The following is a 22354-nucleotide window of genomic DNA, read 5'->3' on the forward strand; positions in this document are numbered from 1 at the left end:
AATTATAAGCTAAACATAATACATGTGCAGGTTTTTAAATAAAACATTACCCAGGATTTGACACTTACACTAGTTAGTAGCTAAGTAACACACAGGTGGTAAATTTTGTCTTTGACTGACAAAATATTGTTCATAAGTATCAGTTGTCAGGTATGAGATTTCAATTCTATGCTAAAAATCCTTTTATCTGAAATTGTAAATAATTATCTATATTAATACCTTGAGCTTTCTTTGGTGAAGGAGACTTGGTTTTCTGGGTGATCTTGGTGCCTTCCTTGTAATCCTCACATCCTATACACCCAGGACAAGGAGGGGCATTTTCAAACAGGTAAAAGTGGTCAGGTAACTTGAATTTCCGAGCCATTTCAACCTGAGCTGGGGTGGCCATCTCTTTTTTGATATAAATTACATCGTCATCCTCACTCAACAAAGTCTGTAGGATTGCTGGTGGTCTGGAGGAAGTGGCCGAGGCTGTTGGAGAACTGGGTGTTCTCTCGGTGGACATCAATCCAGACAGCTTCTTTTTAGCATTGTCAAAGGCTTCTTTGAATTTATTTGCAATTTCTGGGGTTTTGAAACGGACAGAGAACTGCTCACACTTTGGCTCATCATCAGAGTGGTCCATGGCATACCAAGTCCAGGCTTTTCCATTAGAGTTTGGCATTGGCTTCAAGTCAAGTTTGTCTGTGATGTAATGATTGCAACAGATCTTCAGTATTTGTTCTCGTCTCATCAGCACCCGGATTTTCTTTGAAGCTTTGTTTTCTAAAATCTTGATATCACCAAGACCTCTTTCCTTCCATTCCTTGTTGTGAAAGCGGAAAAGTTTCGCTCGATGCTCGAACAGAACATTCTCATCTTCTTCACCAGTGACCACATCCACTTTTTCTGGGAGCTGAATCACCGGTTCAAAGAATATATGATCATCCTCTCCTTCCTTGTTGATGTACATACCATCCTTGTCAATTTCAGGAGATTTTGGAACTGTTGATGTTGGCTTTGATGGAGAGAAAGTGAACTTAAATGGACTTTTGTCTTTCTTTTCTGCTGTTGCAGCAGATGAATCCAGTTCAAACTGGAATCCTGACTTTCCACTGCTGCTAGCTCCAAACACAGTGGGTTCTTTGCTGAACTGGAAACCTGCAGATTTGGGATCCTCTTGCTTGCCTTGGGATTCTGATGTTGCAACAGGTTTTGGGGTAACGGTGCTAGTACTGCTGGAATCAGGTTTCTGTTCGGGAGATTTGGATCCAAAAGTAAATGATTTCTGTCCAAAGGAAAAACTTGAACCAGTTCCAAATGCTGTTGATTTAGAGTTGTCTCCTTTGTTTTCTGTTTTATCACTATCGGTTGCTAGTGTCTCTGAATTTCCATCTTTAATTGATGGAGTTCCAAATGAGAACCCAGAACTTTTCATTCCAGCAAAATTAAAACCACCAGCTTCAGTAGAACTAGTTACATTAGAAGTTTGTGTTTCTTTTTTGTCCTCTGTAGATGATGGACCTCCAAATGAAAAGCCTGTCTTAATTCCAACAAAGTTAAATCCACTAGACTCTGAAGAGCCGGTTGCCTTGGAAGCAGATGTACCAAATGGAAAGCCAACACTAGAGGAGACAGCTTGAGTGGATGTGGCTGATGTCACCTCAGGCTTTGCAGGAGTGACTTTGGAGGCAGAGGTGGATCCAGGAGGTGCCTCCACTTGTGTTGAGGTGGTGTCTGCTGATGCAGTTTTTACAGGTGATGTACCAAATGTGAAGCCAGTGGATGATGTGCTACTTGGCGTTGCTGTTTGAGTTCCAAAAACAAATCCAGCTCCTGCAGCATTTGTTGTGCTTGTTTTTGTTGTAGATGGGGATCCAAAAACAAAGCCTCCAGAGGAAGCTGTAGAGCTGGCTGTTGTTGTGGTTCCAAACACAAAACCACCAGTAGCTGGTACATTGCTGGCTGCAACTCCTCCAAAAGTAAATCCTGATTTGCCTAAGATGATTATGAACATGTATTTCAGTAAAAATTTCTAATTTGCATGATTTGTTCTTCTATCAACTCTAAATTTTCAATGAGCAAAAACACATTAAATAGTGAAGCTTTACTCTTCAGTGTTACTTTTAAAATAGTTTATATCAATTTTTCAAAATGAAGCTTTTATACATGTACTTGAACCTACATGTACCTTAGTCCTTTTGCCAATTTGACATTCTCAATTGCTAAAACATTTTATTATCTAATCAAAGGGATTTTGTTGTTTTATTACAAATTAAATATTTGCATCTATTTTGAACTGCCAGTCAATAGACTGTGATCTATTGGACGGCAGGTCAATAGACTGTGATCTATTGGACCGGCAACTTATATCAGAATGCGTGTACTGTGGAATCATTAATATTCGTGGTGGCTCAATTTTCGTGGTATTCGTGGGTAGTCCTCTCCCACGAATTTAAATCCTCAACGAAAACAATTTTAGAAAGAGTTATCTTTGTTACTAAAACAGTAATAGATGCATCCACGAAATTACGTCCCGTTGAATGAACAAAAAATTCACAATCCACGAAAATTGGCCCCCACGAATTTAAATGATTCCACAGTATGTTATAATGTTACATCCTTTCTCAGGGAATGTATATTCCTTTACATAGACGCTGTTTTTAGTACTTGGTGAAACCAAATTCAATGTTATTTTAAAGCCTCATATAAGGTAAAAGACTATTTAAAATCTAATGGGTTGAAAACTCCCCCTTCTTTGTGTAAACTAATATTAAATTAAGATGTTGTAATGCATGCAACAGGTTTGGTGCATGTAAAAGATGAAAAAATAATCTTAGTATATTGCATAATGGCACGAAAACCATCTGCAATATGCAAATTGTAAACCCAGAAAACTAAAAAAGGAATTAGGTAATAAAACAATTATTTAATGCTTGAACAGTCAATAGACCAGAATTTTTCCCTCGGTGCATGGAACAGCTCGGTATGTATTGGCTCCGGGCAATACATCATACTGAGCTGTTCCCTGCACCTCGGGAAAAATATTCTGGTCTATTGACTGCTCAAGCATTAAATAATTGTATATTGCTTGATTATTAAATGCATAGATTTTATTCTGAACCTCCCATTTTTTTCTTAAAATCATATATAATTCAAATTAGGTATGACTAGATGCATTTTTGAAATTAAAAGAACATAAAACTTAATCCAACACTTTTTAAACAGAGGAAATAAGTAAAGTTTGGATAAGAGCTTCAATGATTTGAAAGAGTTTAATAGACGTCTACAAAACACTTATTTAACTCCAGCTTAAACTGGTACTGATAGCTCACAAGCATGCATTACCTGTGGACTGAGATCCAAACTGAACTCCCCCTGTGGATGTCTTCTTTTCCTCCTTCACATCCTTGGGCTTGACTCCAGGTTTCAGTGTGTTACATGCCACACATCGCAGCTTGTCGCCATCATTCTGGATGAGACAGCCATCACAGGACCATGAGCCTGCCTTGGGTTTGAACATTTCGGCCAGGCTGGGTTTCTGGGTTTTTGGAGTGTTCTTCTTGACCGCCTCCTTAACTACCTTGGGATCCACACCTGGCTTCCCAGTGCTGCATGCCACACATATCACTGCATCAGGAGTGTTTGGAATTGCACAAGTCTGACAAACCCAAGTGCCTTCCTTTGGTTTGAACATTTCCTTCAGGGACATCTGCTTTCCATCTCCTGGTTTTTCTTCAGTAGAACCGACTTGCTTTTGGGCTAAAATTTACAACACAATTTTTGAATCATAATGTACTTCAGTTGCAACTGGTGAAATGAGTTTACATGTAACAATTAACTACCAGTGTAAGTATGAATTTGATTTTTGGATATATTCTAGTTTCCTGTTTTATCTGTCAAAGGTCATAGTTACCTTGAGGTTTAGTCGTCCCTGTCTTCTCAGTTTCCTCCTCAGACTCACTCTGACACTTCTCAAACACCTCCTTGAAATTTTCAGCTAACACTGTTGTCTTGAACCTGACAGCAAGCTTCTGAGCTTTAAGCTCTTCCTCGGAATAATCATTGGCCACCCAGCACCAGGTCTTGTCAGAGTTGGCCATTGTGGTCAGCTTCATGTCCTTGGAGATCTGATGATTGGCACACAGCTTCAGCACCTGGTCCCGCCTCATCATGATTCTGGACCTGTTTTGCGTACGATGCTTCAGGATTTTCATCTCCCCAATACCTCTTTCTTTCCACTGCTTGGTGTCGGCATCAAAGCGGAAGAGTTTGGCCCGCTGACAGAAGAGCACCTCCTCGTCCTCCTCTCCACTTTTGACCTCCACCAGATCAGGAAGGTCAATTACTGGTTTGAAGTCCACATTCGGTTCATACTCCTCCATGGTTGTGCTGTCGTTGCGTTTCCGTGGTGACTGGGAAGGAGTGGAATGGGATGAAGTGTCTGTTGGTTTCACAGGACTAGGAGTGGGAGTTGTTTGGCCTATCACCTACAATTCAAAAAGTAAAATAATGGTGATGCCAGGTTTTCATAAACATATTCATATGTTGAAAGTAACTTCCAAAAAGATAATAAAAACATTTTCACCAAATTGACATTCTTTTATAAATAAAAGACTGTCTTACTGAAGTAGTTTTGTCAGATTTGGTAGCAAGTCCACCAAATGCGGGTACACTAGATGATCCAAATCCTGTAAAACTAGAAAATGGAGATGCACCACTGGCAGTTTCTGATGATGCTGTTGTTGTGGTGGCCCCAAACACTGGCTTGCTGAAGGAGAAGATAGATCCCCCTCCCATCTGATTAACGGCTGTGGTCACTGACAGAGAGGAGCCAGGCACCGGAGGCTTGGCTCCAAATCCAGTGAAAGCGTTTGGAACAGAACTGCTCTGAGTTGCCTGAACACCGCTGGGACTCACAGCGTTTCCACCCATAAACAACACAGAGCCAGTGCTGGCTGAGCTGGACACTGCAGACGAGGAGAAGGAGAACTTCCCCGGGTTGTAGAGATCTCCCTGTGCGGCTGTCTCACCAGAGAGGACCTTGTCTGGAGATTTGGAGGCTGCCATCAGACTGCCAAACAAGGGCAAGGGTGACCCAGCTGTGGACAGCAAGTGAAAGAAAAAATAAAATCAAAATGTCTGCCATGAAAATCAGAAACACCTACATGTATCTCCTGTTATTAACAAGGGTCTAAAACACATCCATAATTTACTGATATTATTTTAAGAAATGATTGTAACTCAAGCTTTTAATACATGTATATAAATAGTGTTTTGTTACATCAAAACACAAATGGTATTTCTAAGACAATCTACCTGTTCCACCAGCTGATGGCAAGCCAGCTGAGATACTTGGAGTGGGTTGGCCAGCCAGGGAGGAGAATGCTGGGGTCACAGAGGGGGAGACAGATTTTGCAAGAGCCTGGGCAATTACTGATGCTGAGGGTGGGGCCTCTGGCTTTGGAGAGGAGAAAAATCCAGGGCCAGGCATTGGTTTTTGTTCTGCAATATTCAAAATATACACATTGTACATATAAATATACATAAAACACTGTATTTCATACATGTAGTTAAGCATTTAAATTTCAATCGTTTTCGGGTTTTTTCTCAAAGAAACAGGTCATCATAATTAAAGGAGAATTTTTATATGGTAAAATTGTGAAATGCATTGATTAAGTATAACTTGTTTAAAAAATTTATTTTTTCAGTTCATGCCAATATTAACCATAAACTGGAGTCCTGCTCTCATAAGACTGTGATTACATACCCTTGGCAGTGGTGAAGTAAGACTGTGAGTACATACCCTGGGCAGTGGTGAAGTAAGACTGTGATTACATACCCTTGGCAGTGGTGAAGTAAGACTGTGATTACATACCCTTGGCAGTGGTGAAGTAAGACTGTGAGTACATACCCTGGGCAGTGGTGAAGTAAGACTGTGAGTACATACCCTGGGCAGTGGTGAAGTACTGGATGGACTGTCCGCTCAATGTGTTCGCTAGGTAGCCGGACTGCGGCATTCTATTGGCTGCTGTTGGCTGCGGGGTGTATGTAATGGTTGACTTTCCTGAAATAAAAAAAACCCGTCATGCACTACAAATGTTGTACTAAAGTACTGATCATGTATCAAGTGATTCATATTATTATCACCAAGATGCAAGTACATGTACCAAGTTCAAAGATTATATATTGTTTGTCATGTACATATATGTAAAACAATATCAACACACTAAATGCATTTATAAATTGTAGATAAAATCTAGAGGTACATGTACATATATCAAATCAAATAAAACTTAAAATTAAAAGTATTATCACTCAACTGTGAATTTCTAATGCCTGATGTACACAATTTCAGTTCCTTGGCTTTTCAGATGATTTTTGAATTATTCTAAGTATATGTATGTACCTTCAACTCCAGCCTTGTTGGCAAATGGCCATTCTTGGACTAGCTGCTGTTGAGGGTTGGCACACATTGGAGGCAGAGGCTGTGACCCGTCATCTATATACAGGTCTTCCCCAAACTGGTGAAGGTCCTCCTCAAACTCTGGCCGTAGCTGACCGGCCCTCCCAAACTGACGCCGATTGGACATGGGCCCACCTCCAGGTATAGGAGAGACTGGCTGGGAGTAGCTGTAACTGGAGGGTACCCAGGAGGCAGCAGGGTAGGAGTACTGGGAGGGTAGGGGAGGGATCTGGGAGGAGTAAGGAATCGGGGGAGGGGGTGGAGGTATAATGGGGGGTATGTAAGGTTGTGGGTGGTGTGGCTGGGTACTGCATATCAGGATATGGTCCTACAATACACAACATTTGAATGTTATACTGCATGTACAGAAAGGATCATGCTACAAAAAGAACCATGGAATATGATTTAACTATATAAAAGGAGATTTCAATCTGAAAGTTGTTTGTGCTTTCAAGCTCTTCTAGATCAAAGAAAATTTTCATTTTTTGTTTTAAAGTAGCAAAATATGAAATTGCTTACATTTTAATGGCACATTCTTAAATGAAATCTGCAGGAAATCTTGAGCTCTTACATACAATATACACTACCATTGATATGGAGTGTTACTAATTTTGTCAAAAGCGCAATATGACAAATATCATAATGGTATTTACCATCATCCTCTTCTCCAGCTCTCTGAAATGGCTCTGTTCCTGCCTGAGCTCTTTCAGCTGTTCCTTGAGTTCACTCATCAACTCGAGCGTGGTCTGCTGCTTGGACTCCAAGGCCCAGAGTCGCGCCTCTAATCTCTCGGGGCTCGCCCTGCTCTTACCTCTCTGCTGTAACCAGTGCACACAAAAAATCAGAATCTTACTAGCTTCAGGCTAAAACAGAAATAGCTGAATTAATAGTGTAGCTGTTTTTACCTCACTGAAACTGAAATGGACGCTTGCTGGGGATCTCATTTTGACGGCCGGCGTGCTGCTACTGGAGGGGAGAACAGACAGAGAGGACTCCTCGTGGACAGAGTTCTCGCCAACATCCTCGCTGGCCCGGGGGGTGCTGTAACTGGGCGTGTCCTCATCATCATACCCCGACACATCATCCTTGGCATCTTCATACCGCGACACACTGTCCACCACAGCTGAGGGATACAAGTGTTGTGTTTATACAGTTCAGGGATCTTGATAACTTACATGTGTAAACAGGCCTACAGTCTATAATGTACAATGTATCTGCTGGATTGATACTCATTTGTTGCATCATTTGTAAGTTAATTTTTAAATTGTATTTGAAATATCTTTCAATGAAAGAAAATTTTGTATTCTGTTTTAAGTAAGTTTTTATATCAACTTTCAATCAACTTAGGACTTTATGTAAATGTACTTGTTTGCAAATTCTTTTTTTTTTTCATTGCAATTCCATATTTTTGAATTGCCCTGGTATTCAAGTGTCCAACTACTTTTATATAACTTACAAATTCCAAGTGATGCCCGACGAAGGTTTTCTATCTCGCAAACACACTCATCAATATCATTAGGGATAATTCGATGAAGCTCCTACAAAAAGATTCAAAACTATTACCATGTATGACTTGTGCATAGCATAAACGTGTAAATAAATAATTTTTTATAGTATGTGGAGGGTTTTTTCTATTGCTGATTTTCTATTGCTGATATTTATGATTTCAACCATGCTTCTGAATTTACAAATACTTGAACCAAAACTTTAAATGATACAGGGAACTACATGTATACACAACAAAGAACTGTTATTTAAGGTCTTCTGTTTCCAACGGCAGACCTTATAGTGATTGTAATGTTTTTTATTATTTTTTTTTTTTTCCTTTTTTTTGTCCACAAGATTTCTCAGAGATGGCTGGACAGATTTTTGTGAAATTTTCTGGAATGAAAGATAATGACAATATCTCGAGGCGTTTTTTTCATTTTGTTAAAAATCATTTTAGGTTGTCCGTTTCCTATCCCGCGTTGAAAAAGCTTGTCACCTCGAGATCTCAGAATCGGTAAAGACTTGAGCATCCAAACTTTGTGGGATGATAAACCTATAGCTGTAGATGTGTTTAAACTATTTTGTTTTGTTCTTCGTAACTTCCGGTCGTCACCGGAAGCACTTCAAAAATAATAACTTTTACGCGTTAAATTCCTTTTCCATAGAAAAAATATATAAGTATAAATCTATACATAAGTTATGTATGCGATGTTATATCAACAACAAAATTTTACTTCCGGTGAGATATCTCAAATATCTCAGGTAGCATTTTTGAAACACATTTTGTACCGACGAGACTATAAGTGATCAAAGCACAAGACTTTTACGGATGATAGACATTTGATTGAGGATGTGTTTAACCGGTTTCATTTTGTATTCCGTCACTCCTGGTCCACACAGGAAGAGTTTAAACAAATCGAGCTGTTTATCAGTTGAACTTTTTGTCTTTGATATCTGTAGTGTGCTCGATGAACAATAAAATACAAAGGGCAAGTATACAAAAAATATTTATCAAAATTTACATTAAGCACTTCCATTTGATCATTTCCTGTCCCGAGACAAAAAACCTTATTTCGATGAGATCTCAAAAACGGTAACGACTTGAACAATAAAACTTTGTGGGATGATAGACCTATGTATGTACATGTGTTTACACTATTTTGTTTTGTTCGGCGTAACTTCCGGTCATCATCGGAAGCACTTCAAAAATAACTACTTTTATGCATTAAATTCTTTTGCCATAGAATAGATATATAAGTATTAATCTAAACATAGGTTATCAATGCAATGTTATATCAACAACAAAAATTCTACTTCCAGTGAGATATCTCAAATATCTCAGGTAGCTTTTTTGAAACACATTTTGTACAAACAAGTTCTCAGAAACTATAAGTGATCAAAGCACAAAACGTTCATGGATGATAGACATTTCAATGAAAATATGTTTAACAGGTTTCTTTGTCTTCTGTCACTTCCGGTCTACACAAGAAGAGTTCAAACAAATCGAACTTTTTATCAGTTTAACTGTTTTTCTTTGATATTTGTAGTGAGCTCGATGAACAATAATGTACAAAAGGCAAGTATACAAAAAATATTTAATACAATTTACATTGAGAAGTTCCGTTTGTCCGTTTCCTGTCCCGAGACAAAAAACCTTATTTCGACGAGATCTCATAAATGGTGTCGACTTGAACAATCAAACTTTGTGGGATGATAGACCTATATATGTACATGTTTTTAAACTATTTTATTTTGTTCGGCGTAACTTCCGGTCGTCACCGGAAGCACTACAAAAATTATGTTTTTTCTTTATTTATTTCTTTTTCATGGAATGAATGTATCAGTATACAATCTTAGATGTGTCATCTTTATAATGTTAAATTTTCAAATAACTGTTACTTCCGGTGAGATATCTCAAATATCTCTATGTAGCTTTCCATTTTACAAATTTGATGCCCGCAAGGTTTTTGTCACTGTAAGTGACTGAGACACAAAGCTTTCATGAATGATAGATATTTGATTGATGATATGTTTAGCGGGTTTTATTTTGTCAACTGTCACTTCCGGTTTTCACCGGAAGGATTCAAATAAATCATATTTTAAACAAGTTTAACTGAATTTCTTGGGTGTTTCATCTAGCCTGATAAACAGTGATGTACGCTAAGCAAATGTACGAAAAATACCAGCTTTTCTTATTAATCACTTCCGTTCGTCCGTTTCCCGTCTCCAGACAAAAACTATTGTTTCAAAGAGATTTCAGACTTGGCAGAAACGTTAACAACCAAACTTTGAGGAAAGATTGACTAATGATTGTGCAAATGTTTAACCTGTTTTGTTTAGTTCGGCATTACTTCCGGTCGTCACAGAGAGTACTTCAAAAATTGATTTCTTTTTCAATCTCGTTGTTTTACATGGAAGTAACGTCTGGATATATCATTCACAATAATTATCATATCAACTATTTTCTCTATGTAAGAGAAGCAATGTCTATGGTTAAATTGACTCATGTATATCAAACGGAGGACCTTTTTGTTGCTTTTGCAACAAGAGTCTAGTTTTTTAAACAATACTAAAGACAATAGCACGCCATGTACATACATGATTTTTCTCTCCTTGGATTTTGTCCATTGTCTGATAGAGGGCATCTAAAGACTGCTCTACAAGAGCTAGTTTCTGATTGGTTGATTCATCATCAGAGGTTGTGGTCTCATCAGCCATTTTCCTATATATCTACAATTATCAAACAGTCTTTACATACGGTAAGTAAGATAATAAACACACAAAAATATCCTAAATTTTAAGCAAATCATTAAAACAAATGATATACATATACATGTATGTACACTTTAATATATGTGTATACCTACACGTAATATCATGACTGTTAATTATATTTGTAATATCATTATCTACCTGAATACCTGCAATAATGAAGTACTTTTGAAATACACATTAATACACATTCATATTATTTTGTACATAGAACCAAATAATAAGTTTTTGGAATGTGAAGATCATGGCTTATCAAGCTCATTGTGAAACCATATATGTACATCTTTATGTACATATAACAAATTGGATTGCAAATGCTCAATAGCCTACAAAAAGGAGAGATCCAACACCGACCTGAGACAGATTGTATGATGCCCAAGGAAGTTTTAACCTCAGAAACTGTTCCCTAGCCTCTTCCAAGCGCCCCTCTCGCTTTGCAACGGTTGCCAAGGAGAACTTGGACTGCTCAATCAAGTACTTGATCTGATTGTCATCCAAACTCATGGGGCGGTCATCAATAAATAACCTGTCTTTGGGCAAGGCTATGTTCATCTTCCTGTTGATGGAGAGAAAAACAAGTCATATTCCAACTTAACTAACAGGTTTGTTAAAGTAAGCTAGCGTAAAGTGCATGTTATGCAAAGTACATGTAAGACAATTTTCATAAATATTTAAAAGACATTGAAAAATGAATATATCTAAAGAAAATTTATCACATAATCAGTCCTTTAATGTAACAAAAATCCTATTTTAATCATGAAAATATGAATCAAGAATATGTATACAGTGTATTGACGGGTACAAACACATCATCTCTTACCTTCCAGTATATTGACTGGAACAAACACATCATCTCTTACCTTACAGTATATTGACGGGTACAAACACATCATCTCTTACCTTACAGTATATTGACGGGTACAAACACATCATCTCTTACCTTACAGTATATTGACGGGTACAAACACATCATCTCTTACCTTACAGTATATTGACGGGAACAAACACATCATCTCTTACCTTACAGTATATTGACTGGAACAAACACATCATCTCTTACCTTACAGTATATTGACGGGAACAAACACATCATCTCTTACCTTACAGTATATTGACAGGTACAAACACATCATCTCTTACCTTACAGTATATTGACGGGTACAAACACATCATCTCTTACCTTACAGTATATTGACTGGAACAAACACATCATCTCTTACCTTACAGTATATTGACGGGTACAAACACATCATCTCTTACCTTACAGTATATTGACGGGAACAAACACATCATCTCTTACCTTACAGTATATTGACTGGAACAAACACATCATCTCTTACCTTACAGTATATTGACGTGTACAAACACATCATCTCTTACCTTACAGTATATTGACGGGTACAAACACATCATCTCTTACCTTACAGTATATTGACGGGAACAAACACATCATCTCTTACCTTACAGTATATTGACTGGAACAAACACATCATCTCTTACCTTACAGTATATTGACGGGTACAAACACATCATCTCTTACCTTACAGTATATTGACTGGAACAAACACATCATCTCTTACACTGGATGAAAAATCAAGTTTCAGCAAAACTGAAACTATATGGAAACTTTGCTGAAACTTGAAGTTGAAGTTTCATGTATAGTTTCCGCAGTGCGGAAACCATTATATCGATTCAGCAAGTATCCGTTAGGTTTCAGTCAGCAGAAACTTTAGTCTAAGATTCCTGATGGTTTCCGCAATGCGGAAACTAAATTTGAATCGTGTGAATAGTTGTGTAAATTATTATGGAAATATCAATCAGTTTCAGAACATTTCCGCTAGGTTTCAGTATGCTGAAACTTTAAGTTAAGATTCCTGATGGTTTCCGCAATGCGGAAACTAAATTTGAATCATGTGAAAAGTTGTGTAAATTATTATGGAAATATCAATCAGTTTCAGAACATTTCCGCTAGGTTTCAGTATAATGAAATTTTAAGTTAAGATTCCAAATGGTTTACGCATTGCTGAAACTATTACTAAAATTGATTTGAGTTTAATAGTGATATCATTTATTTTCAACAGGTTTAAGTTTAATTCTAGCCTAATGATAATGAATCCGTACATACTAAAATGTATAGTAAGGTTTCAGCGTGACTGAAACTATATGTATACATGTAACTATCTTCAAATGTGGCAAATAAGGCGATTAAGAACCTTACTAAGTAATTAATTGAATTAGAAAAGAAAAACTGATGTCTGATCTTGTTTAATGCATATGATGAAAACTTAATCTTAGGTACTCGGGCACGTGTATACATGTGTATACATTCTTTGTCCAGGTGACCTCCTCTGTGATTTTCCTGTATATTCTGTGTGGATTGCAGGGTTTTTTCTGTCAGGAGTGAACAAAAGACTGTTACATAACATATACACAGTACGAAGCGTGAGTTTCTAACTGGAGCCCAGCGGGAATTTTTTTTCAATTTGTGTGTACCTGAGTTAGTAAAACTGATAAGTAAATTATAATTATTTAGTAAAATAAATCAATATACCTATTTTGTAAGACTCCTTCTTAAATAATTTAGTTATCATTTGAATGAACCTTGAGGTACAGTAATTAATTAAGCAAACAAATTAAGGTAAAGTCGTTGTAAATTTTTACAAATCGTACCAAATATTCGTACAACCTGAAGTTTAGAGCATATTCATTTCTTTTTAATACCACGCCAACACATGTACACAGGAATTTTTGTAAAAAAATTCTACAGTTGATAATAACAAGTAAAACCCACTTGGAGTTTGAGTCTAATATAATAATTGGTTGATTATTTACATGCATTTCAGACTTTACTGCATGTATGACTGTATCATGATTCACTGGTGTCGGAAGCAAATTGAAAATGGGGGGGGGGGGGGGGGGGGGGGGGGGCTAGACTAATCCTCAGAAATATTGAGGAAAAACCCTAAAAAAAACCCCTAATTCCCAAAATCATGAAAATCCTAATCCGTGGGGGGGGTGGGGGGGGGGGGGTGGGGGGGTGTATCCCTATACTATCCCTATACTATCCCTATACTATATACTTCCGAAAATAAATTTCCCTACCCGAATTTTGTTTCCCAAAATCATGCAATTCCTAATCCATGTCGGGGGGGGGGGGGGGGGGGGGGGGGGGGGGGGGGGGGGGGTAGTATGCCTTTTACTCCAACTTCTCAATCTTTGCCTATTGGTTAAGTCTAACTTTGCACTAAGCCCACCCCCCCCCCCCCCCCCCCCCCCCCCCCCCCGGTTCGACGCCTATGTGATTCGTGCATTTCTATACTTTGTATTTACTTTCTGTACTGTAAACACAGATATTGATACATGTTTATGAAACATGCACATGTTTCTGTTATAAGATATAATAAGCATTATTTATAATTTTACTTAAGTTATACGTTATATTACAAAATCATTTTAAAATCCAGCACTAGCCATGTGGTGCACGTGATTTTAATCCCATTTTTAAAATTTGATTATACATTCGTATACATTTGATGTAGAAAGTATACCAAATAATTAAAATTATATTTTGTTTATATATCAGTCCGACGTGTACGTCTTACTTCCCGGCATGTTTAACGCGTTTGTATTTTAATTTCATAAGTATTCTTAACGTACTCTTCATCGCATGACCAATCAGTGCACATGTGAAACTGTAAAATAATTGCCATCAATTCATCGTAGTTGTAAATTCACCGTACGGGTGAACGCTGTTAACCGGACCCCGTTAATTGATCGGCATCTAATTATGTTTGTGATTTCTGTGTGTTCATGTAGAACCTGCTCTGTGATGAACATAATACTTTCACACCTCTATATTTTGAATAAGAATATGACCGTGCTTAGAATCGCGGTGAAAATTGGACAAGTCAAGACTAACTTGTCAGTAAACTATATATGGCTCTATCATATTTAGTTTGGCAAAATCATCAGTACATGTAAATAAGATATAGTTAAAGACAAAATCTGATACATGTCTCATTAAAACTTGTTTAATTTCATTAGACATTTGTAAACAAACGGTCGGCCATATTTTTTTTGGTTAATCACGTGTTACAAATACAATTGTAACAAACACACGCCAATACTTTGTCGTATTTAACCAGGAAATACTGACTCAAACAGTTCTTATTTAAAATAAATATACATGTAAAAAGTATACTATTCGGTAAAAAATGATAATTTTGATTAAACATTATTCATTTTAAACTATCCCGAGATGCACTTTTCCAAGATTTAGCGGGTTCTGATTGGTCAGTATTGGCGCACTTTATGATTCCGAGCGAAGGTTAAAATGGACAAGAAGGTGCTGTTGTAAAATGGAGAATTGAGAAGCAGTAATAGCCTCTACAACAAGGAGATAATGCAGGAACGAAGAACTCATGTCAAGGTAACTTAATTCACAATATAGATACTCCCAATAGCATTTTCAAGGCTCTAATATATCTCTCATTTGTAAACGAGATCTCGCGCCATCAAATCAAGATGGCGTCATTTTTTCAAAACTTGGTTCGGCGTTTTAATTTCTATTACCGTATCTCTTTTAAATATACGTTTTGACCAAGTTAACCATTAACCAACTTTATATGCATGATAATCAAGATTATCCAGGGTATACACATATATAATTATATAAACGTCCCTAATATATGAATGCTTGGTTGGTAAGCAAGACGAACAATGAATCTTTCGCACATTATACAATTTACAAACTCTTAATGTAACGAAAAAAATTTATTAATTAAATCCGGAAAATGAAATCTTTCACCTTTTTCTTTTTCAGCATTGGCAGCATACAAAGTCAATGTTTCCGGTGATTAGTTGCATCCTCTGTTCGGTGATTCGGGTGAATGTTTTGACCAGCAGGACGATGTGAACGCAAGGTATTGCTTTAAAATTGATTATTTTCACCATTAACTTATACATGTGTTGGATGTTTATAATTTACTGTAGTAATTTTTGGGAAATCCAGGTCTAAGTTCTTGAAAAGGAGGTTGATTGGGGGGGGGGGGGGGTGAAACACACTTATTGTTGATAAGTTTTTCCATTGTTCAACAAACAATAATTGAATCAAAATGAAAATAACATAGCTTCAAACATAAAATGAAACATTTTAGACCAGATACTACTGTAGTCATTATATGACATAGTTTAAACAGCAACTGCATAGTAGCTTCTGTATTCAGAATTTTATTCAGAATGCTTTTATTACATGTTAGGTTGAATGACTTATGTTAATTGTTTAAAAATCTAAATAAAACTTTATTATTCATGTTTAAGATAAATAGAACAGACATAAAGTACAGCCCAGTGAAAGGAACAAGTTCATCGCAAGAAGAAGAATTTTAATGCTACCACTGTCCAGAACTACTAAGTCTGCTGTAGCCATGATGTGATTATATGAGTGCTTCACCGGTCTGGACAATGCTCGAAAGTCCCCCAAAAAGGCCTATTTTCATAAACAATGACTCGGGTTACATCAACAACAGCCAAGGACACTCCTTATTGATTCGAATGGACACATCTCTACGACCCGACTAAACCTCTGCAGAACAAGACTTTTTAACTGTAAAGTATTCTCATTTCAAAAAACCTATAAACTATGAAAGTACTTTTTTTAATATGATCAAATACCAGTATATTACAATATCTGTCTGTAAGCTAGAATCTTAGAAAATCACATGGTTTTGACTTATTAAATGATTGATTAGACCTTGCAGATATTAACTTTCATATTAAATTTCTTAAATAATTTGTTATATTTCCAAATATTGCATAAAATATTAGACTCCATGTAACATATATCCTCACACCTCCAAGTTGATAAGTGTTAACTACTTTTTTTCCAATTTTCTTTGTTTAAACATTTATTGATAACTTAGTTTTTATTTGCAGCAATATATGAAAAATTAGCAAACCAATCTTAAATGTAAAAACACTGCATTAGGAGATGAATGCATGGGTCATAGAAATGATAAAATACACTAAACAATATTCAATTATGTCGTATATAAAAATATATATATAAGGACAACATATACCCCATGTATTACAATTTTTATATAACAAAATTACTTGGATGGAAAGTTGTTTCCATGTGGGTTTTATTTTAATCTGTGTTATGTAACTAATATATAATTGGAATTAGATTTTATATCATAAGTAAAATGCTGGTATTGATGAGAATTGTGAGGTGAATGATCTGTGTGATACTTTGTATTTTATACATTCATGCTACAAAAAGCAAGTACATGTACATGTAGTAATACTTGTCATATATAAACAATGTATATTTTACTTCATGTCTTGGATTTAAAAATATTAATGTAGGTAAAGAAGTGAAATGTAGGAAGGTAAACCATGTGTAAAGAAGAATATTTATCAGGAATGAAGTGTGTTGCAATCAGCATAATTAATTAAATGTGTACATCATATTTTTGCACATGATTTGACAGACTGCTCCATTGTTAGCTTTTTATTGGCCAACAAGCTTTTCATATCTCCCTCTGGGTCATCTATTTAATACTGACAGGCTTATGATATTAAAATCTGATCAGTTGGTACATCATGGGTGGAAATGAAAAGTTCACTTTGGACTTAATGGATTATCAAAAAAATGATATCACATCCTGTTCTATTGTAAAACATTAGATTATATTACTAACAAAGAAAAGGTTTATCCCAACTTGTAAGTGGGTCACTTTGACCTCATTTTGGAATTTATGACATACATATTCAAATCAAATCTGGGTCATACCTCTATAGTCAACTACTATCTTGTAGTGTATTTTTTTTTTTTTAAAGATGGATACTTTAGAATTTTCAAAAATATTTTATGGTGTACATATTCATTGTAGTTCAAAACAAATTGAGACAAGTGTATCATGTTCATGTAACAGTGAAGTTTTCTTTGTTTATTCATGTACGTGCAGTTATTTTGTAAATTGCATTCATATTTTTAAAAAAGTAAGATCTTTGTTGCATTTTTAAAGGGAGATTTGATAGGCATTTAATCGAGATGAAAAAAAATACAAATGTAAAGATTTCTATGGGAGTTTTATTTCTTGTGCAATTTTATCATTTTTTAAATAAAAGTCCCTAATAAGGGAATTGCCATATGGATGTTTCTCCATTATTGTATCTTGGCTGTATTTTATTTATTATTGGAAACAATTTCAGATTTTTGAACAAAATAAATTTGGAACTGTTTGAAATTGTTTTGTTTTTACATAAAGTAGAAACCTTGCTCAGCTTTTGTGAAAGCAAAAATAAAAAGTTTCAGTAAGTTTCAGTTGCGGAAACCCTTTGTAAATAATATGTTTCCCAATTGTATATGGAGGTTGAAACTATGCAGAAACTTCAAGTTTCAGTAAGTTTCCGTCGCGGAAACCATTTGTAAACAATATGTATCCCAAACGTATATGGAGATTGAAACTATGCAGAAACTTCAAGTTTCAGTAAGTTTCCGTTGCGGAAACCATTTGGATTCATGGACAGCCTAAGTTTCAGCACTGCGGAAACTTAATGAAACTTGAAGTTTCCGTGCTGAAACCTGTCGGAAACTTAAAGTAACCTTAAGTTTCCGCAGAGTTTCCAAAGGGTTTCCGCAGCTCTGAAACCAGATATTTCATCCAGTGTTACCTTACAGTATATTGACGGGAACAAACACATCATCTCTTACCTTACAGTATATTGACGGGTACAAACACATCATCTCTTACCTTACAGTATATTGACGGGTACAAACACATCATCTCTTACCTTACAGTATATTGACGGGTACAAACACATCATCTCTTACCTTACAGTATATTGACAGGTACAAACACATCATCTCTTACCTTACAGTATATTGACTGGAACAAACACATCATCTCTTACCTTACAGTATATTGACTGGTACAAACACATCATCTCTTACCTTACAGTATATTGACTGGTACAAACACATCATCTCTTACCTTACAGCATATTGACTGGAACAAACACATCATCTCTTACCTTACAGTATATTGACGGGTACAAACACATCATCTCTTACCGTTCCAACAAACACATCATCTCTTACCTTACAGTATATTGATGGGTACAAACACATCATCTCTTACCTTACAGTATATTGACTGGAACAAACACATCATCTCTTACCTAACAGTATATTGACGGGTACAAACACATCATCTCTTACCTTCCAGTATATTGACGGGTACAAACACATCATCTCTTACCTTACAGTATATTGACAGGAACAAACACATCATCTCTTACCTTACAGTATATTGACGGGTACAAACACATCATCTCTTACCTTACAGTATATTGACCGTTCCAACAAACACATCATCTCTTACCTTACAGTATATTGACGGGTACAAACACATCATCTCTTACCTTACAGTATATTGACGGGTACAAACACATCATCTCTTACCGTTCCAATCGGGATAACAGCATCATGGCTTCCTCCCAATAGTGAGCAGCGCGCCTCTCCAAAGCATGAAGTCGGTCTCCATCCTCAAGCTCCACCGCTTTCAACTCCTTGACCTGTGTAACAAGCAAAGAAAAGAGGGTTACTTCACGTGTACAAGAACTGTACATCAATACAATCATGCCCTTCTGTACACATGTACAACAGAGTGCAAGAACTACATTGACGAGTGTTTTTAATTGTATTGTTTGACAATAAGATGAGTAGTACTTTGCATGCATGGACCTACACTCCTATAGACTGAAACCCTTACTTACCCTTTCATCAAAGGTCTTGGCCAGGTGTATGATGAGAGCCACTGAAACCCCATGGACGCCCCCCAGCCTGATGGTCTCCAGACCTTTCTGTATGACCAGTCGTAGCTTAGGAATCTGGTCTCGTGAAATGTTGTGACAGAATTTATACATTGCGTCCCACCATTCACTCTGAGGCTCCGTACAAAGAAGTGGACTGAAGCATGCTGGGAGGAGACGGGGCTGGTACTGGTCAAACCGGGTCATCTTGCAGCGCTCCTCATGGGCTGATGCTGCACATTTTACAGTGGCAAAAAAGAAAGCCTGGAAAGATAAATTTGTACTGCTATGTGACTACTATACACACAGGTGTGATAATGTGTATAAACTTTTAAAAATTTAAAAGGTAACTTTTGACTACATACATGTACATTATCTTAAGTTTTTAGACACACATGTAAAAAAAAAGAATCTGTTCAAATTACATATAAATATTCCGCAGCAATATTCAATTTAAAAATTGAATTTGTTAATTTGAACTTATTTTCTTTACCATGATATCAAGTTGACTCAAGGACTCCGGGGCGACAGAACTCAAGTCCAGGGAGGAGAACGGAATTTTGTCAGGAATACACAGAGGGTCTACACGAAAATGTCCAACATAGAAATCATGTAATACTTCAAAACCTGTCCATGTACATTGCAATTATTAATTGGAAAAACGTTAAACTTAATATCATTATATCTAAAACAAAACTAACAGGATTTCTGGGTCACTTCCTGTGGAGTGTATCTGTTCAATGCAATCCACACCAGTTCTTTCAAATTGCCTTCATGGAGACTGAACACTCCTACAAAATAAGACTGAATTAATATCTACTGGTATACCTAGCCACTAGAATGGACATTTTGCGGGATAGTTTTGATCATTTTCAGATAAAAAAGATCAACCAAAGTGTAGTTAAGTCTGTGACTGCAGAGTGATTTAATCTGAATGTATAAAGATCCTTTTAAAAAAGTTTTTTTTTCATTATAAACCAGTTTTCTCTTTTTGAAGCTAAAATGAATAAATGCTGTTAATTCCCACCTTTACCATATCATGGCTTCTGCCAATAAAAAGAACAGCAACCATGAAAACAAAATAATCTCAAAAGTAGTTCATTATCAGTTCATTGACCCTAGTACCTGCATCATATGCCTCCAGAGACTTCTTTGAGGGGGCCACCATTGCCGTGGCTATAAATAGATCCTTCATGACCAGGAAGGAGGAGGTGGCTTTGTTCCTCATCTCCCTCAGGGTGAACATTAGTTCATACAGTCGGTCCACTGCCTTACCGGTCTGTAGCTGACGGTACTCCCTCATCCTGGAGACGTTCCCTCTCTCTGTCAGGGGGATCAGTAAATATCCTGTGATGGGGAGAAGTAACATGTTAAATCAATGACGCATAAGCAAAAAAGACCAGAGAGGGTTATCATGAATAAACAAGAATCTAATTATTAAAGAAAGAATCAGATTCCTTTTCTCTGTAAGCAACTACATTTTAAAAAAATTGACATACAATGTATTGTATATACATACTTTCAGTGCATGGAAAATTGGGCCTTAAATATTTTTCAAGTGTATATTTTACTTCCCATAAAATATACATGAAATTAATCCAATAAAAATTGAGTGAAAATTACACCCAATGTTCTCAATACAAAATTCTCTAATTGTACATGTATTGCAAATAAATACATGTATTCATTTTCTCTCTCTCTCTCTGCATCTATCATCTTTGATTAATTCTTTAAAGGGAATTTTAATGGTCTTGAATTACCTACCCCCTTGACTAAGTCTGTAACAGCTGAGATTTTTGAGTCGGTCAATCATCTTTCTCTGGTCCTCACTCATAGTTTTGTACCAGGATTTTCTGGTTTCTAATAGGGGAATGTTGGAACTGACCATGAAACACACAGCAGCAAAGGAGCTGGCATCCCGCCAGGAAATCTGTCTCTGAAAACAAAAAGGAATTCATTTGGTCTAAAATCATCTTCTAAATTACCAGTAATAAATTTCAACAAAGTGTGTAGCTCTTTGCATACAATTTGAGATACAGAGGTAAAAAAGATAATGCTTGAAACTTCCACCTCACATTTATACCTAGAGTATTCGAGATAATTCATTACACATGTATCAATGCTTAATTTATTAAAGTTCAACTATCACTGTGCATAGTTATGCAACAGAATTAAAGCTTCAAGTCCTTGTCTGAGAGTAAGGAGTGTTACCTTTTCTGCTCGCTTGTACAACATCAAACCAAACAGAAAGTAGAGCTGTCCCTGAGCCTCTCTACAGAAGGCCTGCCACTCCGGTTTTGTAGAAGACAAATGGCTGGCACTGAACAGGTTCTGATCCAGTCTAAAGAAAAGTTAAGCAATGTAAGAATACTTTAGCATTGTAAGAGGTAAATGCATGTAGTTTGTGTTTTACTTACATGTATAAAAGGTTAACTGCTGCAAATATATCTTTCTGGGGAAAAAATGCAGGTACAGTTTATTGAAAATCTGGTCTAACTTCATTAGAAAATTAGATGATTCTACATTAAAAATTGCCAAAAAAAACTTACTGATGAAGAAGTGAAACACAGGTCATAAGGTCGTTCCCTGTAAGGTGACAGTAAAGTAGACCAATCAGAACCATCAGTTTTTGGGTTTGGAATCGTGGGTCTAATGACATTTGTTCTTTCTTTTCATATGCCTTAATAAACAGAACAATACGTGAAGAAAATAAATTGGTTTCAAATAATAAAGGCAAGACCCTAGACCAAACTGTACAAACATATAAAAGAAAAATTTATCTGTGGGTTACATAATGCCTTTAAGAATTCCGATATCGATGAATTACAA

The 22354-nt window shown here is 36.4% G+C and overlaps 1 protein-coding gene across 1 annotated transcript in view; it reads right to left on the bottom strand.

Moving 5' to 3' along the window:
- Positions 1-22354, bottom strand: part of LOC128157179 (E3 SUMO-protein ligase RanBP2-like) — a 34530-nt gene that overhangs the window by 7175 nt on the left and 5001 nt on the right. Inside the window, exons 9-28 of the mRNA XM_052819609.1 lie at positions 22075-22205; positions 21737-21866; positions 21290-21461; positions 20651-20872; positions 20227-20316; positions 20019-20107; positions 19490-19789; positions 19176-19288; positions 11060-11261; positions 10532-10663; positions 7902-7983; positions 7351-7568; positions 7099-7263; positions 6389-6773; positions 5930-6046; positions 5299-5484; positions 4606-5081; positions 3896-4469; positions 3328-3741; positions 220-1977 (exon numbers count right to left, since the gene is read on the bottom strand). Of these exons, the coding sequence (XP_052675569.1) occupies positions 220-1977; positions 3328-3741; positions 3896-4469; positions 4606-5081; positions 5299-5484; positions 5930-6046; positions 6389-6773; positions 7099-7263; positions 7351-7568; positions 7902-7983; positions 10532-10663; positions 11060-11261; positions 19176-19288; positions 19490-19789; positions 20019-20107; positions 20227-20316; positions 20651-20872; positions 21290-21461; positions 21737-21866; positions 22075-22205 (5956 nt within the window). The remainder of the gene's footprint in view (positions 1-219; positions 1978-3327; positions 3742-3895; positions 4470-4605; positions 5082-5298; positions 5485-5929; positions 6047-6388; positions 6774-7098; positions 7264-7350; positions 7569-7901; positions 7984-10531; positions 10664-11059; positions 11262-19175; positions 19289-19489; positions 19790-20018; positions 20108-20226; positions 20317-20650; positions 20873-21289; positions 21462-21736; positions 21867-22074; positions 22206-22354) is intronic.

This window comes from Crassostrea angulata, chromosome 7, assembly GCF_025612915.1.
Source record: "Crassostrea angulata isolate pt1a10 chromosome 7, ASM2561291v2, whole genome shotgun sequence".
NCBI classification, from domain to species: Eukaryota; Metazoa; Mollusca; class Bivalvia; order Ostreida; family Ostreidae; genus Magallana; species Magallana angulata.